Raw genomic sequence first — 27,650 nt, 5'->3', positions numbered from 1 at the left:
TTGAGAAATTTAAAATGTAACTTAATCCATAGGTAGAAAAAAAACCTACGATTCTACAATTTAGACATGACCTCGACATGGATCCTTGAATCTTGCTGAGCATTTCTTATAGCTCTTCATCTTGCGAGTACTCTGTCAAACATGTACTCACATGTCATTTCAACCCACAATACCAGAATTACAATTGCATATGTTGAAGTATTTTGTTAGAATTACAAAATGATACCTCATCCATCCTTCAATTCTTCTGCACCATTTATATTTGGCTTTGGATTATTTTGATCTGGAATTTGTTTGATCAAAGAATGACCATCATTCTCATTAATTTGACTTGTTAGCTGCAAATAGTATTAATCAAAATGTCTTGAAAATCATTAGCCTTTAGCTGGGAAATCAATTCCCTCTTTGGAATTGAATCTTCTGAGATTGGTTCATGCCAATACGTCTCTTCAGACATTACTGTGGTGGAGACTGGAAAACGCTGAAAATTGTCCAGATCGTCAGCAGAGTTTCCATCAATTTTAACTGTTGATGGCTGCACAGTCAGTCTTGAAGTAGGCAGAGTAGTTCCCAAAAGGTCTCTATCTGCACAGGAAAATCAACTATTAGATACAGCTTGAGGTGTTCGCTAGCTTCTAATAAAGTGTATAGAGTAAACTGTAAAAGTTATAAATGTCACACCTTGATCATGAGGGTCAGTAATTGATAGAGCATTTCAACAGCAAATGGAAGATCATAGATTGTAGTCTTAGCTGGTCTATATAAGCTGTATTTTAACATGTGGTATCAAAATCAGGCTAGAGAGTCCTAAGCACCTAAATCAGGCTAGAGAGTCTTAAGCACCTCAACAATGACTTAAGAAAGGTATTGAAAATAAACCACACCTGAACTAACCTGTCAGAAGAACATAAATTAAAGAAAAATTCAAAGAGAACAAAATAAGCTAATTAGGTTTCTTTATTGTAACTTTATATCTCAAGTGTAAACATAAATAAGAAATGTGTTGCTTCATCACTACCTGTATTAAAATTTGAATTACAGACAACATAGAAGTTCAGCTGGTGGAGCACTCCAGCAACAAATGGAAGCTCCTAGGTTTGGATATTAGCTGGTTCATGATTTAGTGAGCATCTCGTATTAGAGTCAGGTTAAGAGTCCCAAACATCAACAATGTGATTTGGATATTAGCTGGTTCATGATTTAGTGAGTATGTCGTATTAGAGTCAGGTTAAGAGTCCCAAACATCAACAATGTGACTTAAAGGGGTATATTGGAAATAGTCACACCTGAACCAACAATGGGTTGTCTAATGAAGAGTCAATAGCTCAATTGGTAGAAGAGCACTCCAGTAACAAATACAAAGTTTTAAGTTCAAATCATAGCTAATCCACATGAACGAAGAGTACTCCAGTAACAAATAAAAAGGTTTAAGTTCAAATCATAGCTAATCCACATGAACTGCAACTTGAAATGTTGTATCAAATCTTACTAAGAGCCCTAAACACATGCAATGTACAACTGGACTAAGATCCATATGAACTAAAAATAAATTGAACTGATATTCTATAGATTATCCTCTTCAATATTAAATTGAATAGAACAGTGAACTTTAATTCAATTTTTTCTTCTACAAAAACTAATTCCTAAGGGAAATGTATATTAAATGAAAGCCAAGCTTGACCATACCTGTGAACTTTCTTCAGTCTTTACAGAAGCAGGAATGATTATCAGGCTCGACTATATCCGTGAACTTTCTTCAGCCTCTACAGAAGCAGAAATGCTTATCAGGCTTGACTATACCCGTGAACTTTCTTCAGCCTCTACAAAAGAAGACATGATTAGCAGGCTTGACTATGCCTGTGAACTTTCTTCAGCCTCCACAAAAGCAAATATAATTATAAAATAAAAAATCAAGGACATTTTGTTAGGATTCACTAGATTCTAGTAAAGTGTATAGGAGTAAAGGTTCTGAAGTTGTAGATTTTTATTGAAAATAATTTAGTAAGTCGTACCTGGATTAATGATTGGCTGATTAAAGAGGGGTCAGTGATTCGTTGATAGAGCTCTTCGGTAGGGAATGGTGTTGATAAGTGATGCTGCTCTAGCATGCAGCTCCATGCAACTCCAATTTGGACATGAAGCTATCCATTCATCACCATGCATAAGCTATTTTTAGTTAATAGTTTTTTTGTTTATTCATGCAAATAAAGCATGTACTCCAGCATGCATGAATCCTTAGGACTATTTTTAGTTTTGCTTTTTGCATGAGTTTGTTTTTAGTAAATAAAGCATGTTGTGCATGCACTTATTGTATTCTTAATTTAGGGAGTAGTTTGCTTTTTTTAGTTTGAGAGCCTTAGTAGCTTTCCATGCAAAGCTAGGAATATATTTAGAACTGCAGTTATTATTTATTCTTCTAGACTGCAAATTTTTTATATATACAACCTCTATGTAATTTTTTAATTAAGCTTCAATAAAGATATTGGTGTTTTTCTTCTTTTTGCTGTTATTGTTTGCTAATCAGTTGGTTCAAGAGGATAGGTCAGGTTCAAAATTCTACAAGTGGTATAAGAGCAAGTAAAATTGTTTTGGGTTAAAGTTTTATTGTTGGAATTTCGCCAAAGTTAATCATGTCGAATTCTAACCATATGCCCGTTCCAGAATTTGATGGGAATGATTATGATTATTGGTGCATTAAGATGCTGACCTTTTTGATTGGAAAAGATTTGTGGGAGATTATTGAATCAGGTTATGAAGAGCCAACTGATTGGAATGCCCTTACAGCCAATGAAAGAACAGCAAGAAAGGAAGCAAGGAAAAAGAATGCTCAAGCTTTGTTTCACATTCAGATAGCTCTTGATAAGAGCTTATTTCCAAGAATATCAGGAGCAACAACTGCCAAAGATGCCTGGAAGACTCTACAAGAAGCTTACCAGGGTAGTGATCAAGTTAAAGTGGTCAAGCTTCAGACATTGAAGCGAGAGTTCGATAATTTGAAGATGTAAGAAGTTGAAAGTATAAGTGATTATTATGTCATAGCCAAAGATGTGGTCAATAAAATGGCTACACTTGGGGAAATTGTAAGCAATGAAGTTTTGATAAAAAAAGTGTTGAGATCTTTGACACCCAGATGGAATCATGTAGCAATAATCATAGAAGAAAGCAAAGATTTGACAAAACTACAGTTTGATCAATTGGTTGGATCCCTGATGTCTTGTGAAGAAAGATTGAAAGATTCTTTTGAAGGTGTAGAGAAAGCGTTTTCCTCTAAATTGCTAATCACAAAAGATGAAGATACAAGCAGCAGTAGTGCCAAAATCAATCAAGGCCAAGGTAAAGGGCAAAGCCAAAATTCTTCAAGAGGTAGAGGAAGAGGTGGCTCAAGAGGAAGTGGTGGTTTCAGAGGAAGAGGTAGAGGCAGATTTGATAAGAGAAATGTTCAATGTTACCATTGTAATAGGTATGGCCACTTTAAAAGAGAATGCAGATTGAAAGAAGGTAAAAATGCTAACTATGCTCAAGAAAGTAGTGACAATCCTCCTGATCACTTATTTTTATCTTATGCCAAGGGTGAAAATACTAGTAAAAATGTTTGGTACCTAAATTCTAGATGCTCTAACCATATGACAGGGAATGAGAAGTTGTTCTCAACAAAGGATGGAAGTTTCAAATCCAAGATCCAGCTTGGTGATGATAAATCATTGGAGGTTGTTCCCAAAGGAGCTATGGAGGTCCAAACAAAAGAAGGTATAAAGAGTATTCATGATATTTATTATACTCCACAATTGAAGCACAATTTGTTAAGTGTTGGGCAGCTATGTGAGAAAAATTATAAAGTAGTCTTTGAGAATAAGACTTGTACTATCTATGATAAGAATAAGGATAATAGGGTGATCATTGTTGTTCCTATGACAAGAAATAGGATGTTCCCTTTGAGGTTTGATGAACATAACAACAGTTTGACAAATATGGCTTATGAGGATTCAAGTTGGTTATGGCATCTCAGGTATGGGCATTTAAATTTTCATAATTTGATGTTTCTAACCTCACATGCATTAGTTTCTTGTTTGCCCAAGGTTGAGGAACACAAGGAGGTTTGTGAAGGTTGTGCTAAAGGAAAGCATGCAAGAGAAAAGTTTCCAAAGGGAAATGCATGGAGGGCTCATCACCCACTTTAGCTTGTTCATTCGGATATATGTGGTCCTATGCAGACTAAGAGTTTGGGTAAGTCATCATATTTCATTACTTTTATTGATGATTACTCACGAAATTGTTGGGTATATTTTTTGAAGGCCAAAGATGAAGCCTTGGATACATTCAAGAAGTTTAAAGCCCTTGTGGAAAATGAGAAAGGGTGCAAGATCAAATGTTTAAGGACTGATCGTGGAGGAGAGTTTTGCTCAAAGGCTTTCCAAAGTTATTGTGATTTTAATGGCATCAAGAGGCAACTTACTACTGCATACACACCTCAACAGAATGGAGTAGCTGAAAGGAAGAATCGTACTGTGGTTGAAATGGCAAGGTGCATGTTACAAACCAAGGGATTGAGCAATTCTTATTGGGGAGATGGAGTTGCTACAGTGGTGTACATCCTCAACCGTAGGCCCACCAGTGCACTAGAAAAGATGACTCCTTATGAAGCTTGGTATGGTAAAAGGCCTAATGTTAATCATTTCAAAGTTTTTGGTTGTTTGGCTTATGTGCATGTACCTGATCAGAATAGACAGAAGTTAGATGCAAAGAGTGAGTCATGTATTTTTATTGGGTATAGTGAGAAAAGCAAGGCTTATAGATTGTATAATCCCCTCACTAATAAGCTTATTGTCTCAAGAGATGTGATTTTTGATGAAGGGGGGGAGTTTATGGTCATAAAAAAGGCCATGTTGAGAAGCCAAAATCTATTTTGAATGATGATATAATTGCTGATATTGATCATGAACAGCCATTTAATGTTTCTATATATCTAGTGGTTTAACTGCACCAAGCAATCCTTCATCAAGTACTTTAGTACCAAGTTCAAGTCCAGCTTCTTCTCCAAGTTCTACAAGGAAAGTAAAGAGATTGAGTGATATCTACCAAAAGAGTGGAAATCAAGTACATGAAGAAAACCCAATAGGTGAGACAGCGAATTTTGCTTTATTAGCCAAGGCTGATTTTGAACCATCATGTTTTGAAGATGCATGTACTAATGAAGTTTGGGTGAAAGCCATGGAAGAAGAGATGGATTCCATTCACAGGAATGACACTTGGGAGTTAACAGAACTTCCACATGACAAAAAAAGGATTGGCACCAAATGGGTCTACAAGACCAAATTTAACAGTGATGGGAGTGTTGAAAGACACAAGGCAAGATTAGTTGCTAAAGGCTTCACACAGAAATATGGAATTGACTATGAAGAGACATTTGCACCAGTAGCAAGACAAGAGACCATACGAATGTTGATTTCATTAGCAGCTCAGAAGAAGTGGAGCATACATCATATGGACGTAAAAAGTGCCTTCTTGAATGGGTACTTAGAAGAGGAAGTATATGTGGAGCAGCCACAAGGTTTTGAAGTGGAAGGAAAAGATAATTATGTCTACAAGTTGAAGAAGGCTTTGTATGGCCTCAAACAAGCACCAAGAGTGTGGTATGTCAGGATTGATGGATATTTTCAAGAGAATGGCTTCCAAAGAAGTAAGAGTGATCCTACCCTTTACTACAAACAAGAAGGTACTGATATTCTCATCATAAGTTTGTATGTTGATGATCTTTTGTATATGGGTAGTAGTTCTAAGATGAAAGATGAATTCAAAGCTGCTATGATGAAAGAATTTGAGATGAAAGATCTTGGTCTAATGAAATATTTTTTAGGAATGGAGGTTTATCAAAGTAAGGATGAGATTTTCATTTGTCAAACAAAGTATGCACAGGATATGCTGAAGAAATTTAATATGACTGATTGTAACCCTGCCTCCACTCCAAGTGCTCATGGAGATTTGTTATGTAGAGATGATGGTGCTGATTTAGTTGATGAGACAACTTACAGAAGTATTGTGGGGAGCTTGATGTTTCTAACCCACACAAGGCCAGATATTGCTTATTCAGTTTCACTTGTTTCAAGGTATATGACAAATCCATTTGAAATACATATGAAGGCAGCCAAGAGGATTTTGAGGTATGTGAAAGGGAATTCAAGTTTTGGTATTCATTACTACTCTTCTGAAAAGTTCAATCTTGTAGGCTTTAGTGATTCAGATTGGGAAGGTAGTATGGATGACCGTAAATCTACATCTGGAAATTATTTTTCTTTTGGTTCTGGTTTGATTACCTGGAGCTCGAAAAAACAAAGTATTGTTGCCCTCTCATCTACAGAAGCAGAGTATGTTGCAATTACCTCAGCAGGTACACAAGCCCTTTGGCTCAAAAAAGTTTTGGAAGAAATTGGAGAAAAACAAATTCAACCTACAGTAATTTATTGTGACAATGTGAGTGCCATCAAGTTAGCTAAGAATCCAGTTCATCACAGCAGAACAAAGCATTTTGATTTGAAATATCACTTCATACGAGATTTGGTGCAAAAGAAGGATGTTGAATTGAAGCACATCAACACCCAGGATCAACTAGCAGATATATTCACCAAAGCGGTTGCGAAAGCTCAGTTTATAGCACTACGAGATAAGATTGTCAGCCCTCTCAGCATCAAGGGGGAGTATGTTGATAAGTGATGCTACTCTAGCATGCAGCTCCATGCAACTCCAGTTTGGACATGAAGCTATCCATTCATCACCATGCATAAGCTATTTTTAGTTAATAGTTTTTTTATTTATTCATGCAAATAAAGCATGTACTCCAGCATGCATGAATCCTTAGGACTATTTTTAGTTTTGCTTTTTGCATGAGTTTGTTTTTAGTAAATAAAGTATGTTGTGCATGCACTTATTGTATTCTTAATTTAGGGAGTAGTTTGCTTTTTTTAGTTTGAGAGCCTTAGTAGCTTTCCATGCAAAGCTAGGAATATATTTAGAACTGCAGTTATTATTTATTCTTCTAGACTACAAATTCTTTATATATACAGCCTCTATGTAATTTTTTAATTAAGCTTCAATAAAGATATTGGTGTTTTTCTTCTTTTTGCTGTTATTGTTTGCTAATCAGTTGGTTCAGAGAGGATAGGTCAGGTTCAAAATTCTACAAATGGAACGTTGTAGATACAATCTTAGCTGGTCTATATGAACTGTATCAAAATCAGACTAAGAGTTTCAATCATCTGCAGAGTAACTTAAAGGAGGTGTTAAAAATAAGCCAAAACATACCTGCATATTCTAATCTTCAAATATTTATGAAGAAAATTGATGCAAGGTCTCTGTACAGCACTTCGAATATTTTGTTTGGTGTCGTGTGAATCTGCAGAATACTTAACAATTAAAAGTGATCTTATCAAACTTATCATTATTCCCACTCCCAGCAAGAGATTTCATTTATCATTTATCAAAGAGGTCCTCAGATGCTTCACCAGAGACTGGTTTCTTAACCATGAAGTTTCCAAAACACCGCTGACAATCTTGTGGAATGGTTTGCACCGAAGACCATCTATATAGTCCCTACTATTTTCATCCATGCAAGTTTCATCTTTGCCTACAAAAAGTAAAAAGAAAAAAGATGTAAGTAAAGGTAACTAGAAAGGAAAAAAATATTCCATCATGGTATCTGTTCAGAGATAGAACCGATACTGACAAAAAGAAATATCACAAACCAATATATTGCGTCGCCACTAGATTCGCAATATCTAGTAGAGTTAGAACTTGCGAACAGGGTTGATGCCACTTGGTGTCAGCCTCTGTGGAGCAGAGTAAGTAGGTCAAGCTTAAAATGAGGTCATGCATTTCTATGTTCAAAGCATAACCATTCAGTCCCAAGTGTATGCGTGCCTTTGGTCAAAGAAACAAAGCAACTTTAAGAGAGAAGATTCTAAATGGGGTTATCCTTTAAACCTCAAAGTCCTTCACACATTAGAGTAAAAAACTAACTACTTGACAAAAAGAATATGAAGGATGAAAACTTAATACAACCAATGAGGAAAACAACCAACCTCAGAGCCTTAGCTGACAAGCATGCCACGCAGTTATTCGTAATGAATAAGCAATTAAAACACTTTATCTTGAAAAAGCAGATTCATATTGTAAAGTATCAGTTCTATGGTTAAACTGCCTATAACTGCACCTAATATTCTTGTCAAAATGGAACTCGATAATAATCTGCATCTCATTCAGTTTACCGTATAACTGCTGATAACTGGTCTTAACATACACCATTCAGCAAGAATATTTTAACTGCTGATAACTGCACAACCAGTTTTGGAGTAGGGAGTGGAACGGGCAGTGTAGTTGCCAAACTTGACGTGATCTCTATCTGTACAGCAAGAACAACTATTAGATGCAGCCTAGTATATATATGATCTTATGGTTTTTGCTTGCAACATTAAGCATCATTAGGATAAACATTTGGTTCAAGTTACCGCTTCAACAATCTTGTGGAATGGTTTGCACCAAATACCCTCAGAGAGTTTCTATATGGTCATCCAAGCAAGTTTCATCCTTACCTACGTAAAGTAAAACAAAAATCATGTAGGCAAAGGTAACTAGAAAGATAAAAACATTCCATCCTAATATATGTTCAGAGATAGGTGACCATTTATCCACACAACCTATACTTTCCATTTTCCAATAGATTACAACATTAATATCCAGGAAATCAAATCACTAAATACACGTCTATCATAATCGTACTAATTTGTTGTAAACATCATCCATTAGCTGCTAAAATAAGACATTCTCGCGTTGAAGACTTGGCTAGACTAAGGTCCAAATGTCAGGTGGTAAACTTTAAAGTTTCCAGCAACAAAATTCATGCAAGAAAATATTGTTTACAAGAGGAAATGTTACAAACCAATACATTTTTTTGTCACTGGAGTCACAATGTCTACCATAAATGCAGGTCCCAGTGGAATTAGAACTTGCATAGAACAGGATTGATGCCACTTGGTGTTTGCGTGCATTTGATCAAAGAAATAAAGAAACTTCAAGAGAAAGAATAACAAAATGAGGCAAATGTTACGAACCAATCATTGTGTTGTAGCTAGAGTTGCAATATCTCCCATAAATGCGGGAACATGATTCCAATCGGTATCTGGATTCCAATTGGTATCTTCTTCTGTGGGGCAAAGTAAGCAGGTCTGGCTCAAAATGAGGTCTTGCAATTCTATATTCAAAATATAGCATCTACATAATCATTCAGTCCCAAGTACATGCGTGCATTTGATCAAAGAAACAAAGCAACTTCAAGAGGAAAGATTCTAAATGGCGTTATCTTTCAAACCTCAAAGTCTTGCACTCATAAGTTTGACAGACTAACTATTTGACAATAGAATAAGAAGGATGCAGATTTAATGAAAAATGAGGCAAACAACAAACCTCAGAGCTTAGCTGACAAGCAAGACTCCCAGTTATTCCTAATGGAGGAGCAATTACAACCTGTATCTTGGAATTTGGAAAAACAGATTCAAACCATTTTCTCATCACATCATAAGCACTTGCAGCCACCCACTACAAAATTGCATAAGGAAACGGTGTTGATCACAATGTACAACATTCAGCAAGAGTATCCACTCGTTTACCAAACTTCAAAACTCAAAACATATTTATTTAGGGCCTTAGGCAAAATATATGAAGAATAATTGAAGTCCTAAGTAGTTCACACGAACAATCAAATAATTATACCTTCCAAATAATTTATGCATGCAGTTCATACAGAGCACAGTTATAGGAAGAGCTAAGTTTTCATCCACCAAGTATTCATCTGCGGAAAATTCAGAACCTGGTTCATTTAAAATACGTCCAATTCATTAGAAGTTAAGCCATCTGAATATGGTCTCCTCATGAATAGCATTATCGAAAAAAATGAAAGCAACATCCAAAAAAAATGAGATATTGCATGATTTCAAGGCTCACAAAATTGGGAAGTATAAAACAGAAAATATCAGCCAAGAAACGTGCACGATAACATAAACCCAGTGACCTATAAGTCAATTAAGAATTACAAAACAAATTTGAGAAAAGACAATGCCATCTACTAGGAGAGTGTAAAGGGATTGAGAAATTTAAAATGTAACTTAATCCATAGGTAGAAAAACCTACGATTCTACAATTTAGACATGATCTCGAAATGGATCCTTGAATCTTGTTGAGCATTTCTTACAACTCTTGATCTTGCAAGTACTCTGTCAAACATGTCCTCACATGTCATTTCGACCCACAATAGCAGAATTACAATTGCATATGTTAAGGTATTTTGTTAGAATAACAAAATGAGACCTCATCCATCCTTCAATTCTTCTGCACCAGTTATATCTGGCTTTGGATTGTTTTCATCTGGAATTTGTTTGATCAAAGAATGACCATCATTCTGATTAATTTGACTTGTTAGCTACAAATAGTATTAATCAAAATGTCTTAAAAATCATCAGTCTTCAGCTGGGAAATCAATTCCCTTTTTGGAATTGAATCTTCTGAGATTGGTTCATACCAATACGTGTCTTCAGACATTACTGTGGTGGAGACTGGAAAACACTGAAAATTGTCCCAATCACCATCTTCTACATTCTCCAGATCGTCATCAGAGTTTTCATTAGTTTTAACTTTTAACTGCTGATGGCTGCACAGTCAGTCTTGGATTAGGCAGAGTAGTTCCCAAATGGTCTCCATCTGTACAGGAAAATCAACTTTTAGATACAGCTTGTGGTGTTCGCTAGCTTCTAATAAAGTGTATAGAGTAAAACTGTAAAAGCTCTTAATGTCATACCTTGATCATGAGGATCAGTAATTCCAACAGCAAATGGAAGATTTTAGATATATAAGTTGTACCATTTAGATATATAAGTTGTATTTCAACATGTGGTATCAAAATCAGGCTAAGAGTCCCAGCACGTCAGCAATGATTTAAGAAAGGTATTGAAAATAAACCACACCTGAACTAACCTGTGAGTTTAACTAATATGCATCAGAAGAACATAAATTAAAGAAAAATTCAAAGGGAACAAAATAAGCTAATTACGTTTCTTTATTGTAACTTTATATCTCAAGTGTAAATTCGAATAAGAAAAGTGTTGCTTCATAACTACCTGTATTAAAATTTGAATTACAGAGAACATAGAAGTTCAGCTTTGAATTACAGAGAACATAGAAGTTCAGCTGGTGGAGCACTCCAGCAAAAAATGGAAGTTCCTAGGTTTAGATATTAGCTGCTTCATGATTTAGTGAGCATGTGGTATTAGAGTCAGGTTAAGAGTCTCAATAATCAATAATGTGACTTAAAGGGGTATATTGGAAATAGTCACACCTGGACCAACGATGGGTTGTTTAATGAAGAGTCAATAGCTCAATTAACAAATAGAAATTTTTAAGTTCAAATCATAGCTGACCCACATGAACTGCAACTTGAAATGTTGTATCAAATCTTACTAAGATCCCTAAACACATGCAATGTACAACTGGACTAAGATCCATATGAAGTTGAACTAAAAATAAATTGAACTGATATTCTATAGTTTATCCTCTTCAATATTAAATTGAATAGCACAGTGAACATTAATTCAATTTTTTCTTCTACAAAAACTAATTCCTAAGGGAATTTTATATTAAATGAAAGCCAGGATTGACTATACCTGTGAACTTTGTTCAGTCTCTACAGAAGCAGGAATGATTATCAGGCTCGACTATACCCGTGAACTTTCTTCAGCCTCTACAGAAGAAGAAATGCTTATCAGGCTCGACTATACCCGTGAACTTTCTTCAGCCTCTAAAAAAAAGACATGATTATCAGGGTTGGCTATGCCTGTGAACTTTCTTCAGCCTCCACAAAAGCAAACATAATTATAAAATAAAAAATCAAGGACATTTTGTTAGGATTCACTAGATTCTAGTAAAGTGTATAGGAGTAAAGGTTCTGAAGTTGTAGATTTTTATTGAAAATAATTTAGTAAGTCGTACCTGGATTAATGATTGGCTGATTAAAGAGGGGTCAGTGATTCGTTGATAGAGCTCTTCGGTAGGGAATGGAACGTTGTAGATACAATCTTAGCTGGTCTATATGAACTGTATCAAAATCAGACTAAGAGTTTCAATCATCTGCAGAGTAACTTAAAGGAGGTGTTAAAAATAAGCCAAAACATACCTGCATATTCGAATCTTCACATATTTATGAAGAAAATTGATGCAAGGTCTCTGTACAGCACTTCGAATATTTTGTTTGGTGTCGTGTGAATCTGCAGAATACTTAACAATTAGAAGTGATACTATCAAACTTATCATTATTCCCACTCCCAGCAAGAGATTTCATTTATCAAAGAGGTCCTTAGATGCTTCACCAGAGACTGGTTTCTTAACCATGAAGTTTCCAAAACACCGCTGACAATCTTGTGGAATGGTTTGTCCCGAAGACCATCAGAGAGTTTCTATATAGTCCCTACTATTTTCATCCATGCAAGTTTCAGCTTTGCCTACGAAAAGTAAAAAGAAAAAACATGTAGGTAAAGGTAACTAGAAAGGAAAAAAATATTCCATCATGGTATCTGTTCAGAGATAGATGAGCATTCAACCATAGAACTGATACTGACAAAAAGAAATATCACAAACCAATACATTGCGTAGTCACTAGATTCGCAATATCTCACATAAATGCAGTAACCATTGACGCAGAAGATCCCAGTAGAGTTAGAACTTGCATAGAACAGGATTGATGCCACTTGGTGTCAGCCTGTGTGGAGAAGAGTAAGTAGGTCAAGCTTAAAACGAGGTCATACAATTCTATATTCAAAGCATAATCATTCTGTCCCAAGTGTATGCGTGCATTTGATCGAGGAAACAAAGCAACTTTAAGAGGGAAGATTCTAAATGGGGTTATCCTTCAAACCCTAAAGTCCTACACTCATTAGAGTGACAGACTAACTATTTGACAAAAAGAATAAGAAGGATGGAAACTTGATACAACCAATGAGGCAAACAACCAACCTCAGAGCTTAGCTGACAAGTAAGCCTCGTTATACGTAATGAAGAAGCAATTAAAACACTGTATCTTGAAAAAGCAGATTCATATTGTGAAGTATCAGTTATATGGTTAAACTGCTGATAACTGCACATAATATTCTTGTCAAAATGCAACACAGTAATAAACTGATCTCATTCAGTTTACCATATAACTGCTGAAAACTGATCATAATATACACCATTCAGCAAGAATATTTTCTACTGCTGATAACTGCACAGCCAGTTTTGGAGTAGGCAATGGGACAGGCAGTGTAGTTGCCAAACTTGACGTGGTCTCTATCTGTACAGGAAGAACAACAATTAGATGCAGCTTAGTATATAAATGATCTTATGGTTTTTGCTTGCAACATTAAGCATCATTAGGATAAACATTTGGTTCTAGTTACCGCTACAACAATCTTGTGGAATGGTTTGTCCCAAATACCTCAAAGAGTTTCTATATGGTCATCCGAGCAAGTTTCATTTTTACCTACGTAAAGTAAAACAAAAATCATGTAGGCAAAGATAACTAGAAAGATGAAAACATTCCATCCTAATATATGTTCAGAGATAGGTGACCATTTATCCACACAACCTATACTTTCCATTTTCCAATAGATTACAACATTAATAGCCAGGAAATCAAATCAGTTAATACACGTCCATCATAATCGTGCTAATTTGTTGTAAACATCATCCATTAGCTGCTAAAATAAGACATTCTCGCGTTGAAGACTTGGCTAGACTAAGGTCCAAATGTCAGGTGGTAAACATTAAAGTTTCCAGCAACAAAATTCACGCAAGAAAAATTGTTTACAAGAGGAAATGTTACAAACCAATACATTTTTTTGTCACTAGAGTAACAATGTCTCCCATAAATGCCGATCCTAGTGGAATTAGAAGTTGCTTAGAACACGATTGATGCCACTTGGTGCTTGCTTCTGTGGAGCAGAGTAATCAGGTCAAGCTTAATATGATGTCATCCAATTCTATACTCAAAGCATAGCATCTACATAAACATCCAGTCCCTAGTATATGCGTGCATTTGATCAAAGAAATAAAGAAACTTCAAGAGAAAGAATAAGAACATGAGGCAAATGTTACGAACCAATCATTGTGTTGTAGCTAGAGTTGCAATATCTCCCATAAATGCGGGAGCATGAATCCAATCGGTATCTGGATTCCAATTGGTATCTTCTTCTGTGGGGCAAAGTAAGCAGGTCTGGCTCAAAATGAGGTCATGCAATTCTATATTCAAAATATAGCATCTACATAATCATTCAGTCCCAAGTACATGCGTGCATTTGATCAAAGAAACAAAGCAACTTCAAGAGGAAAGATTCTAAATGGCGTTATCTTTCAAACCTCAAAGTCTTGCACTCATAAGTTTGACAGACTAACTATTTGACAATAGAATAAGAAGGATGCAGATTTAGTGAAAAATGAGGCAAACAACAAACCTCAGAGCTTAGCTGAAAAGCAAGACTCCCAGTTATTCCTAATGGAGGAGCAATTACAACTTGTATCTTGGAATTTGGAAAAACAGATTCAAACCATTTTCTCATCATATCATAAGCACTTGCAGCCACCCACTACAAAATTGCATACAGAAACGGTGTTGATCACAATGTGCAACATTCAGCAAGAGTATCCACTCGTTTACCGAACTTCAAAACTCAAAACATATTTATTTAGGGCCTTAGGCAAAATATATGAAGAATAATTGAAGTCCTAAGTAGTTCACACGAACAATCAAATAATTATACCTTCCAAATAATTTATGCATGCAGTTCATACAAAGCACAGTTATAGGAAGAGCTAAGTTTTCATCCACCAAGTATTCATCTGCAGAAAATACATCCAATTCATTAGAAGTTAAGCCATCCAATTCATCTGCAGAAAATACATTGAAAAAAATGATAGCAACAACCAAAAAAAATGAGATATTGCATGATTTTAAGGCTCACGAAATTGGGAAGTATAAAACAGAAAATATCAGCCAAGAAACGTGCACGATAACATAAACCCAGTGACCTATGCTACACAGACATTTGAACATGATAACCACAAAGATATAGAAATGGAAGACCATATTGATAATTGAATAATATATATGTTTTTGTTAATGATAAATGTTGGATTAGAATGCAAATTAGTTGGAGTCTCATATAGTTAGATTAAAGCTTGAAAGGAAATCTAAGAAATGAATGGGATTCGTAATGCTACAAAATCTTTGTTAAGCAATTAGACACCATTTGATATAGCAAATCCGAAGAAAACAGTGGATATATGGTAAACTGAATGAGACACAGTTTCCTAATTTCTTACAAGCATTAAATTTCTCATCAAGGCAATGTTGATCCCCAATTTGCACTCTATGCATAGAATGATAATGAATCTTTATATATCCTAAAACAGGAGAATGTTGGCATAAACGGGAAAAGTATGGGATTTGATATTTTGACTTAATGCGGTGATAAATGTTATTTTGCCTTTCTGAGGTTACAATGTCATAGTTGAGATTGAAGATAATTTCCATGCAAGAATGCCTCCTCTTTCTTGAGATTTCTAAAGAATGTATGTTGCTCTCCCATATACAACAATGTAATTCTTATAAGTACCTACACAGTAAGAAAGATCCTTATCTGCAATGCACAAAATCAAAAATTGATTGTGCAATGCAGGAGACAAATCATTCCCGCTTTCTTTAGGGTATTACTCATCCTTTGGGGAAAAGATGATGTGCATCACTTTAAGGAGCAGCTTTGTTGACAGGTGATGCATGAGCCTAATAGTTTTTGTTTGCATCGCTTATCTGCTAGTTTCAATGAGTTGGGAGAATGATGCATGTAATGCATGCTCTTGTTTTCAATCAGTTTCAGAGGCTCCAATGTAACCTTTTCTAGAAGTTGAATAAAGTTTGAATAAAGTTTGAATAAAAATATGGAAATTATTAGTTGGGTTGTACTGTCATACCATATACAAATTATTTGCTCTCATATAGGGGAGAGGGGCTAAGACGTGCGTGGGGTTCTAAACATGCGATAGTATTGGGGCGGTTAGGGGTCCACAAGGACGCACCTGATCACCCAGTACATGTTAGGTGTTATTACATGAATTTGAATAGTCCGCAAAGTGTAACCTTTTCTGGAAGTTGAATAAAGTTTTAATTGTGTGGGAAAACATTCTATTTAACTGTGTGGGAAAACATTCTATGTTTATGTATTTTTTCCTCTATTTTCAAAATCTGTAAGAATTGTGATTTAGAATTAAGTGCAATGTGGATCTACATGACAGTGTGTACGCGAAGCCAATTTGCTAATTGTTTGATACTCTAGTTTGGGGACTTCATAGCAATATGGGAAGTTTGTTATTTGTACGGATGTCAAAAGAAACTCAAACATTTTCAAGTTCTATTTTTGATTAATGAGGAAACATTTGCATGGGTGGCATTTGACTGGTCAGCATTTAACATGTAAGCATATAATTACAATCAGTTTTCCACTTTCAATTTTTTACAATTTTTTTAAAAGTGTTAAATATGTGAAATAAGTTTCTTACATTAATTTAAGAGCAGAGGTGTGTATAAAAATTAAATTGATTGTATAGTTATAAGAAAATAAATATAAAACAATTTGTCATAACATAATAATTTATATATGAAAAAAAATTAGGAATAAAATTTCACATTAAAAAAAATCATGAATAATTCATTAATCAATGGTTATAATACGCTTGCAAAGACTAAAGCTTTACAAAAATATCACCAATAAGATATCTAGAGTAATTTTGGTAATAAAAAGGTATCTACAAAACTCATCATGAAACCTCCATCTCAAATAAATGAATACTTAAAATCATAAATAATACAATACCCAAGTTCTAAGATGAGTACACGAGCTAAAAATAATGCATTCCTTCCATTTGGCATAAACTCATCATAATCCATTCAACAACTTGGGTGCTCCATTTTGGCTCCATTATCTCCATTCAAAGATACTTGTCGATGTTTCATAATATCCATCATAAGTTGGTCAACAAGTATAAGTACCCCTTATAGTGTTCTTATATGTTATAGATGTTCTTACATTTCTAATGTGGGATGCCCAACTTTTGAAAGGTATAACTTTTGATATGAGAAGCCAATTAAGCTCCCTTTTTGAAAATTGTAGATCTGAAACAGGTTGGCGTCGTCATAAACTACTTGCCCCAATTAAGACCCATTTTGATATTTTTGGTGTCTAAATTGACCTCTAGAGATCTTTTTTTAATTTTTATGGTGGAGTCCAACAATTACATTATTTTGTTCTTATCATTAGGATTAAGACTGAGACAACTTTCCTAACATTCTTTCACTGGTAGAACACCTTGCAATATCAAATGGAATACCAACACTATGAAGTATTTGGTAGGGATAGCGAGACCCATGATAGATTTACTATACCACTTGAACTTCTCATTTGTAATATTTTGCAAAGTGTCAACTTTCTTCAACATGACCCTCCCATTTTCTACCAAATCACAAACAAAATGGTACAAAACATATTTGCACTTTGACCTTGCATGAAAGTTTGGGTTCTTTTCCAAATATATGGCAATAATCCAAAAAAAAATTGATAGCTCCTTTATTTTTCCCTACATATGAAAAAAAACTATTGAGCTAAATGACCTACTTACAAGCATTAGTAGCTAAACATGTACTCAATCTCCATAGTGTAAAAATTGACCACAAAATGTCACTTATTCATCCAACTAATGAAGTCACCAAGTAAATTAAACACATCTACTAGTGAATCTTTTGCTATCAACATCTCTTACCTAATCTAAATCAAAAGTTGATGCTACTAATAACACAAACTCAATAGATGTCTACTTAGCCACTAGAAGAAAAGCACATGAAAGTTTATCCTCATAACTTAAGAATATCATTTTGCGACCAATCTTGCCTTGTACTTTTCAACATTACCACGTAAATTGATCATCTTCTTGAACACTCATTTACATGCAACAATCTCTTCTTCCTTCTAACAAGGGTAACAATTCCCATGAGTCATTCTTCTTCAACCCAACTATAGCCAATCTCCAAGACATAAAATCACCCATATTCATTGCTACCTGCACAAATTCAGACTCATCAATACCAGTAATCAAATAAAAATTACATCTCCAATCAAGAGATGATGTGAGAGTTATACCTTCATTCCCAAGCTACCAAAACTACTTGAGCTCTCCTTCGCTTTAAATCTTTCATGATCTTCTAATTAAATCTTTTCAATTTTTGACAGCTATTCTTATCTTTTTATGTATTGATTATTGTCATGCATCTTTCCTTTTTAAAAAACAGTTTACAAATATACACTATGAACGATAGCAGATAAACAATAGAAGTAGGAGGTCTATGTGTTGGCTAATGTTATGTTCGTTGTGTTTGTAATCTTTGTACAAAATAAGTTAAGAGCACATGTTCTTATTAAAAATATTTATAAATTGATCTTATTTTTTTGTGCATCAAGCATGTTTGTTCTTTTATAACTATTTTTTATAATTCTACTAGTCTTTTGAATACCTACAAATACACTTTTATAAATAGAGGATAGCTTTTTCTTGAAAAAAATTCACCATACAAATGGGACTATTTTAATCCATCTACAATTGTTAGGCCCATAATCACATCATCTATGACCTCTAATTTATGGAAAACTTCTCAACTCCATGCAAAATGTAAAGTTAACAAGATAATAGAATATGTACAAAATAAGAAGGCAATTATGAATTGGTTGAAATTACGTGAACGTTATAAGGTATTAGTAAAATAAATCTTTTAATAGAATGCTCCAATGTATTTAAACATGCCTTTTTTTATTTAACTATCTTATAATTACTTTTGTATTAGCAAAACAAACCCTCCAACAAACTACTCTAAAATATTCAAACATATCTCATTTTATTTAACTATTTATTTAAATAGAGGGGTAAAAATTTATTCAAAATAAGAGAAGTAGAAAGCAAGAAGGGCCAACTGTCCAACAAAGAAAAGAGCACTATACAACCTTGTCTTTATCCACTAACTGATCCAACAGGTGAAATAGTTCTGAAGATAATTGGCCCCTATCTACAATATTCGAACTATACATTTGATCACAAGCCCATTTGGCTAGACAATCTACTACTCTATTCCACTCCCTAGGAATGCAAATAAAAGTAAAAGATTTCAAAGAGCCACGCAACCTGAGAATCCATCTAATACCCAAAGCTAAATGCCAATTGACATCATCTAGCCCCTACTTGTGCAATAGAGTCACCGCCACTTGAGAATTGAATTCACAAATAATCCTTTTCCAACCAAGAATACAACATCACTCTACAGAATAGAAAATTAAGAGAGCCTCCTCCATATAATTATTCATATGAAGAACCTTATAATAGAAGAAAGAAGAGGCTCGGCGGCCTGGGGCACAACATCACCCATCTATCCATCCTTTATATACGTAATACCAGCCATCAGTCGCACCATGTGTCTATTATTTTTCCAAGATTTTCAATGATTTTGCCCCTACCATAACTATAAGTTGGGAAGGGGCAGAGGGGGGGAGGGCGGGGTTGTCGGGTGGTGAGAACTTCGGAGAACCACCCACCCCCCACCCATCAACTAGAATTCCCTGTACATGCACACAATCAGCCTCCTAGCCCTAGTCAAGCCCCCCTTATTAATCAGTAATTAATTCACTTGCTAGCCCTTAAAATAGTAGTAGTTAATTTGAAATTGATATGCCTGCTAGCCCTTCAATCAAGAATAGTAGAAATTAATTCTCTTTTGGCGTATTCTAGCATGACCAAGATTGCCCCAAGAAGAGCCATCAATATTAATTTTCAAAACTGTTGAGGAGGGATCCACCAACCCTCTCGATTTATATTCCACAAAGGATGTTTGCATCTATTCTACATGACCTGCCTACCACTCCTCCCTTCAAGAGAAGGGTCATCTCCCTAAAGAGGAACATTCAACCAATTGCAAATAGCAACATCTCCAAGGTCCACACCTCATTAAAGTCACACTTTGCCAGTTTAACTATTTTATAATTACTTTCATGTGTTGTATTTTTTAATTTCCATAAGAAGAAAGTACTAAAAAATAAACTACTATAGACATCTTGAATAAATCTCTCTAAAACAATCTATGATATATTCAATTATGGTTATTTTATTTAACTTTCAAACTATTTTATTTATGATAAATTTTATTAATTGTTTATTTTAGAAATATAATGTCTATTAAAAATAATGATATTTTGAATGAGAATGACTATCACATTTAAGATTTTAAAGATAAAAGTGTTTGTTAATACACTCGTACCATTACATTATGCCCCTTGTTACCATTGTAGAATGTTTCTCTATATTAATAACTATTGAATTATAAATAAAGCGATTTTAAAACTTTTATAACTCTCAAACCCATTTATCTATACATATATTTAAAACATAATTATATAAAAATTTAAATAAATAATTTTATTTTTGTAAGATATGATCTCTCTACTACTATTCATCTTCAATAAAGAACAAAAATATATAATATTAAAAAAATTAACAAAAAATAAAATAATAAAAAATAAATAATAATTTAAATAAATATAAAAAATATTGTTGATATAAATTATTAAATTTTATAAAAAAATTTAAGTTAGAAAATTTATAAGTATACTTCATTTAAAATTTTTAGATATCCTATATATATAACACTTTTATTATATTTCTTAAAAAACATATAATTTTTATTATTAATGAATATGAAAAAAAATAACAATCTAACTAAAATAAATCTAAAATATACCCTAACATTTACTCTCCCATAGAAATAAACTGAAAAAGTAGCTTACGATTGGTCATCATAAAAGTGGTTAGCTTTAACCTCCCAACTTCCAACCTTGACTGCATCTCTGCAAAGTCATCACCAAACACTAATGCGTCAAATTAGGAAAACGAAAAAAGTTTGTATTAATATTCTCCTACTCTAAATAAAAGAAAATAACACCACTTATATCTTATCACATATTTGAAGTGTACCTACCTCACCTTCAATCTCTTTCCAACCCAACAATAAGAGTCTTCCTCACTGATGTTATTATTTGTAGTTGATGGCCAAGTTCGTGCAGCTCTACTCGTTTGCGAATGGTATCAGGGAAGTATTGTAAACCTGTACACTTAATTAAATTTAGATACTGCAGCTGTGATAGGTTGCCAATGGTATCAGGGAGGTTATTTAAATTTATACACCCTATCAAGCCTAAATGTTGCAGCTGTGATAGGTTGCCAATGGTATCAGGGAGGTTATTTAAATTTGTACACCATCTCAAGTCTAAATGCTGCAGCTGTGATAGGTTGCCAATGGTATCAGGGAGGTTATTTAAATTTGTACATATTGCCAAGTTTAAATGTTGCAACTGTGATAGGTTGCCAATGGTATCAGGGAGGTTATTTAAATTTGTACACCACCCCAAATCTAAATATTGCAGCTGTGATAGGTTGCCAATGGTATCGGGTAGGTTATTTAAATTTGTACACTCTCCCAAGTCTAAATGCTGCAGCTGTGATAGGTTGCCAATGGTATCAGGGAGGTTATTTAATTTTCTACACCCTCTCAAGTCTAAATGTTGCAGCTGTGCTAGGTTGCCAATGGTATCAGGGAGGTTATTTAAATTTGTACACCGTTTCAAGCCTAAATACTGCAGTTGTGATAGGTTGCCAATGGTATCGGGAAGGTTATTTAAATTTGTACACTCTCCCAAGTCTAAATGCTGCAGTTGTGATAGGTTGCCAATGGTATCAGGGAGGTTATTTAAATTTGTACACCATTTCAAGCCTAAATGCTGCAGTTGTGATAGGTTGCCAATGGTATCGGGGAGGTTATTTAAATTTGTACACTCTCCCAAGTCTAAATGCTGTAGCTGTGATAGGTTGCCAATGGTATCAGGGAGGTTATTTAATTTTCTACACACTCCCAAATCTAAATGCTGCAGCTGTGATAGGTTGCCAATGGTATCAAGGAGGTTATTTAAATTTGTACACCATCCCAAACCTAAATGTTTCAGCTGTGATAGGTTGCCAATGGTATCAGGGAGCTTATTTAAATCTTTACACCCTACCAAGTCTAAATGCTGCAGCTGTGATAGATTACCAATGGTATCAGGGAGGTTATTTAAATTTGTACACCATCCCAAATCTAAATATTGCAGCTGTGATAGGTTGCCTATAGTAAGAGGGAGCTTCTTTAACTTTGTACACTGTTTCAAATCTAAACTCTGCAGCTTTGACAAGTTGTCAATGGTACGAGGGAGCTTATTTAATTTTCTGCAGTTTCTCAACTGTAAATGCTGTAACTGTGAGAGGTTGCCAAGAATGTAAGAAAGAGAATATTGGAGGTTGGAAATATTCCCGTCTGTTTGCAGTATTCTCAAATCCACAGGTCTGAAGTGAAATGGCCGCTGTATTGCAAAGCGCCACATGTTACGCATAAGACTGAAGTGAGATGGCTTCTTGCAATCTTGCAACCGTAGCCATATCAAACTTGGAGGAAGCATGGCTCGCGTGATACCGGCAATGGGCACATTCTCCAAGTGAAGTAATCTAAGAACTGATCCGTACAACGTCTCAAATCGTTGTGAATTACCTCCGTTGAGTCGAAGGCGAGAGAAATTGTTGTTATTGGATACTCCCCTGCTTAAATGATCTGCATTCCATAGCCGGGTACATTCTCTCTCTCTTTCAGCTGCTATGCTTCGCCCCATATCTCGCAAATGGTCATGCATATCAAACACACCTTTGTCATCAATCTTTATTAGTAACTTCAGGGAAAGATTATGTACAGCTGTGTGTACCGTCTTATACAAAGATTTCCAGAAAACAATGGGAAGCATTTTGTGTTCACCAATGAAGAAGCAAGCGATGTCGAGAAATATCTCTTTCTCCTCTTCAGTAAGAGCATTATAACTGATTTTGAGTCTTTCATGAATGCCTGGGTGGAGAGTAATGTTGTGAAAGGCTTCTGTCCAGCAATCTGGGTCATTCTGCTTATCATACAACAAGGATCCAATGACTTCCAGCGAAAGAGGATGCCCCTGACAAGCCTCCACTATTCTTTCTGACAGATCTTTGTGAGTGGGAGTTGGAAGTTCTCTGAGAAAGGCGTGCCAACAAAATAGTCGGAGACCTTCATTTATCAATAATCCACTCATCTCATGAATGCATTCAGATGAGACCCCAGCATGATGGAGAATGTGCCTATCTCTGGAAGTAATGATAACTCCGCTACCAGGGGCCAGCCAATCCCCATCCAAAGCATTTAATTGCTCAACACCATCCACATCATCTAAAATGAGAAGCACACGTTTTTGTCTCAAACGATGCCTGAACAAAGATATGCCCTCCTCAACGCTGTCCACTTCTCCATCATGATTGGCTAAATCTTTTAGAATTTTTTTCTGCAATTTTGTGAGGCCCAGGAATTCTGCAGCAGTAGAGCGGACATTAAACACAAAAGATGCAGCGTCAAATTTAGCAGAAACTTGATTATAGAGAGCTTTATTCACACCTCCCTCTGAATTGAGTTTGAATTTGTGAATGAGATGGTCGGTCATGCTTTCGAGTCCCACAGGGTGCTTGGCAACTTGGAAATGCACTCTGTCGAATGTCTTAATCACGTCATTCACTAGAGTCTTTATTAGCTGCGCTTCAGAGCTGCACATGGCCGATTTAATTAAAAGAAGATTTAAATTAATGTTCTCAAAACAGGCTACAAAACGCAAAAGCAGTAAAAGACATAAAGGTATCAAAAGTATGAAAACATATCAAGTGGAAGAGAAAAGTTGGAAAATAAAAAAACATTATTATATAAATTATGAAAGCGCAAGCGAGAAATACAAGTTAATGTTAAAAATAATTTAACATTCAATAATAGATTTATACTAATTATAATAAATTTATTAGAACATATGTTATGGGAGTTATAGAGTTGTAACAATAAAAATAATATATTTATTTTTTCCTTGGTACTCATCAAATGAAAGGTCTATTGACAATTTTTCCAAATATTCTAATATAAATTTGGTTCATGATTAGTTTGATTTTTAAATATATCATTTATTATTTTGGATTACATATATGCAAGTAAGGAATCGATACAAGTCTTTTTTCATGTCCAAAGTTGACCATTGAACTTTTAAAATTTAAAATTGAAATTTAGATATTGTTGAACTATTGGAGAACCTTTTTACTAGCTATCGTGACCTTACCTAATATATATGTTGTGTTCATATGTATCTTATGTTAATATTTTTAAAGAGATATTTGTTTATTTAGAATCACAAGGATGACCTACGAATCTTAAAGATATACTTTGGATTAGATATGCGAGTAGGGAATTCACCCAAGTCCTTTTTCATGTTGAGAGTTGGCCCTTAAACTTTTAAAATTCAAAATTGAAATTTAGATATTGTTAAGCTATTCGATAACCTTTATACTAACTATTGTGAGCTGACCTAATATATATTTGTGTTTACATGTGTCTTGTGTCATTATTTTTAAAGAGATATTTGTTTCTTTAGAATCACAAGGATGACCTACAAATCATTAAAGATATACTTTAGATTGGATATGCAAATAGGGAATTCATCCAAGTCCTTGTTCATGTCCAAAGTTGACCCTTAACCTTTTAAAATTGAAAACTGAAATTTAGATATTGTTGACCTATTTGACAACCTTTTTACTAGCTATTGTGAACTGACCTAATATATATTTGTCTTACATTATTATTTTTAAAGAGATATTTGTTTATTTAGAATCACAAGGATGACCTACGAATCATTGGATAATTAATGAGAATATCCATGCGACATTATATCAGCATATTGGTCCATTGCATGTGATATTGTTGGTGTCAATCATTGTTCCAAAATTGTTGAATCCATACACAAGGGCTCTAACAAAGGGGAACATGATATTCAAAATTCAACAAATTCCTTGAATGTGTGTACAACATCACCAATCATTACTGAATTTAGATATTAAATGACCAAGACAAACAATTTTCAATTAATTGCGTGAATACAAGTTCAAGTTCACATTGGAAGATCAAATCTACAAGTGCATATTTCAACCAGAGTAAAACCCAACTAGTTTGCAAATATTGAGACACTTTTATAATCAGACCCTAAAATTCTGACATTGCAGTGAATATAGTTCTTACACCTTAAGCGTCATTTTTTGATCTCTTGAAACAATTTCATGCATCTTAGTGTTGTGTCTAAAATATACATGCATATATTTGAACCAAATAAAATGATAACTAATTTACAAATAATAAAACACTTGTCTAATTAGACCCTAAAATTTTAGCACTTCAATAATACAATTTCATGCATTTTAAACATCATTTCTTAGAAAATTCAATTAAGTAAATTATCCAAATGGAATCCTCTTTATTATATAAATTAAATTATGGGTGTGTTCCTTGTTGAAATTTGTCTACTTATTTTAAATATGTCCAATTTATTTTAAATCCAAAATATGCATAACTATCTAAAGATAGGTATCAAATTGAAGCTTAAATACTATTTGGCATATGTAAGTACTAATGAGTATATGTATACTAGTAGGACGTAGCTTTTAATAATTTATAATTTAGAATAATCTATAAAATATTTGGCATAAGTACTAATGAGTATATGCATACTAATAGGACGTAGCTTCCAATAATTTAAAAAGAATAAAGGGTGTATTCATTGTAAAAATTGATTAATTATCAAAAGAGTATCAATGCCTTGCTCTATTGGTGACATAGTGAAGAATTAAATAGATTAGCAAATGCAACTATAAATTTGGGAGTTAAATACGAAACAACTAACAAAACATAATAATTCTTCCATATAAGATCCCACCAATCTAGTTTTAATTTTACTTGAATGTAATTCTAAGAATCAAGAAACTTTACAACATTCCTTAGTCATCCATAAATGAACAAAGAATCTTATATACTACTAATGAATTTTATTTACATCTATTGAAAAATAATAATAAACAAAAGTAGGAATAAACTAGAATATGTTAAAATGCAACTAAAAATGCATAGTCATATATATGCATATTTATATCTCCAACCTTAAAAATCTTTTACAATTTTATATTTTAGATGTAAACTAAAATGCACACAAAGCTTCAAAAAGTGCGCAAACAACTATATAGACTCTCAATATATTTGGCAAAGCTAAGGATTTGTAAACAATATGGTCTACATAATAAGAATATTTATGTATATACACAACTGCACATGTATCCAAAATTATTTATGTGTACGATTTCTATTGATCTATGAATTCAGCATAAATCAATTTAAACTACAAAAAAAATTAGTTGTTTGATTCTTTTATTAAATATTTTGACTATCATATATTTGGTTAATCATGTATATGTGTTGATTTACTGCAATGTTTATAGCAAGTTTAGTATCATTAGCCCTTTGAATTTACATTATAACTTGTTTTGTTCACTATTATGAAAATTTTCACAATAGATGCCCTCATGCATGTTTCTCCTACACATACAACTAGAGATCTAAGTATGTACATATAACATGTTGCTTCAACCTCAATCTTATGAAGATATTTGTGAGTTTATTTAATTCTAATAAATATTTTTAATTAAAAATAAAATAAGAAATCCTATCTTTTAAGATATAATTGAATTAAGTTTAAACTTCTAATATTTTTTTTTTTTTGAAAAAGTAATTTTCTTTGTTGTAATAGTTCGACTAAAAATTTTTACTTAAATAACTGATTTTTTTGTTGAGCATCCTTTGGGTTCAACTAATAAAAATCCATTCCATAAATTCCTATTACTAAAATAACTGCCCTATCCTAAAATAAATGCTACTTTGTATAGAAAAGCAAGCAGTTATAGATAGAAGGTAGGTTTTGTTACTTACCCTCCACTTAAATCCATGGACCACCCTGACCGAGAACAGATCTGGTGAAGGGCATCCTTCCATCCATCAATATCTGCTCCTTTATGGTATGATTGGGCATAATGCTTTTCAAATGCAGTCTTGTACGGACTGGATTCCTTGAGAGGAAATCTGACATGAGTTGGAAGCACATCATAAAACAGAGGAATGATCAAGCCCTTGGTGTTCACCATTGTTGCGGCCTCCCTGAGACACCATGCAGACTGTGCATAGCCTTGTGAAAATATAGGAATGCGTATGGCACTGCCCTTCACTGCCCTTTCCAAGCTCGACTCAATTATTTCTCCCTTTTCCAATTTGTGGCTGTCTACGAAGACATCTAGTCCGGCAGCAGTGAGAGCTTCATAGAGATAATGAACCAGAGTCTCTCAATTCTCCCCTGAAACTCAAAAACACATGATATTCCTTACCGCTGTGGAAAGGAATTTTAGATGTGGAAGGCATGTATTGTTCAATCTTGATATCTTCCATGTTAAGAGTTGTAACAGAAAAGAATGGCAGAGAGGATTGAACCGAAACAGCTATATAGAAATCGAAGTCCTAGCAGGCAATCCGGTGCTACTTTGTATAA

The 27,650-nt window shown here is 34.1% G+C and overlaps 1 protein-coding gene across 36 annotated transcripts; it reads right to left on the bottom strand.

Annotated features, from left to right (window-relative positions):
• Positions 1–27,650, bottom strand: LOC131076428 (disease resistance protein TAO1). 36 transcript variants are annotated; one of them, XM_058013729.2, is made up of 31 exons: positions 27,041–27,650; positions 21,134–23,799; positions 20,943–21,002; positions 18,029–18,177; positions 14,829–14,907; positions 14,523–14,654; positions 14,171–14,262; positions 13,905–14,003; positions 13,508–13,552; positions 13,229–13,363; positions 13,048–13,111; positions 12,711–12,793; positions 12,405–12,536; positions 12,212–12,302; positions 12,028–12,132; positions 11,703–11,836; positions 10,841–11,016; positions 10,565–10,743; positions 10,354–10,410; positions 10,177–10,259; positions 9,760–9,856; positions 9,454–9,585; positions 9,102–9,193; positions 8,499–8,582; positions 8,259–8,392; positions 7,737–7,820; positions 7,497–7,618; positions 7,297–7,387; positions 1,687–1,820; positions 682–766; positions 1–585 (listed from the first exon to the last, which is right to left on the bottom strand). In XM_058013729.2, exons 1-2 carry the CDS (start codon positions 27,250–27,252, stop codon positions 21,141–21,143), a joined length of 2,871 nt encoding a protein of 956 aa, XP_057869712.2. In that variant the 5' UTR covers positions 27,253–27,650; the 3' UTR covers positions 1–585; positions 682–766; positions 1,687–1,820; positions 7,297–7,387; positions 7,497–7,618; positions 7,737–7,820; positions 8,259–8,392; positions 8,499–8,582; positions 9,102–9,193; positions 9,454–9,585; positions 9,760–9,856; positions 10,177–10,259; positions 10,354–10,410; positions 10,565–10,743; positions 10,841–11,016; positions 11,703–11,836; positions 12,028–12,132; positions 12,212–12,302; positions 12,405–12,536; positions 12,711–12,793; positions 13,048–13,111; positions 13,229–13,363; positions 13,508–13,552; positions 13,905–14,003; positions 14,171–14,262; positions 14,523–14,654; positions 14,829–14,907; positions 18,029–18,177; positions 20,943–21,002; positions 21,134–21,140. The 36 variants fall into 36 exon arrangements, 35 of the variants coding, with proteins under 35 accessions (XP_057869712.2, XP_057869616.2, XP_057869662.2 ...); XM_058013633.2 differs by adding an exon at positions 11,160–11,377 and having other exon boundaries at positions 10,177–10,743; XM_058013679.2 differs by adding an exon at positions 11,160–11,279 and having other exon boundaries at positions 10,177–10,743.

This window comes from Cryptomeria japonica, chromosome 10, assembly GCF_030272615.1.
Source record: "Cryptomeria japonica chromosome 10, Sugi_1.0, whole genome shotgun sequence".
Lineage (NCBI taxonomy): Eukaryota > Viridiplantae > Streptophyta > Pinopsida > Cupressales > Cupressaceae > Cryptomeria > Cryptomeria japonica.
Note: the sequence above shows the minus strand (reverse complement) of the source record. Positions and strands in the feature narration are given on the sequence as shown.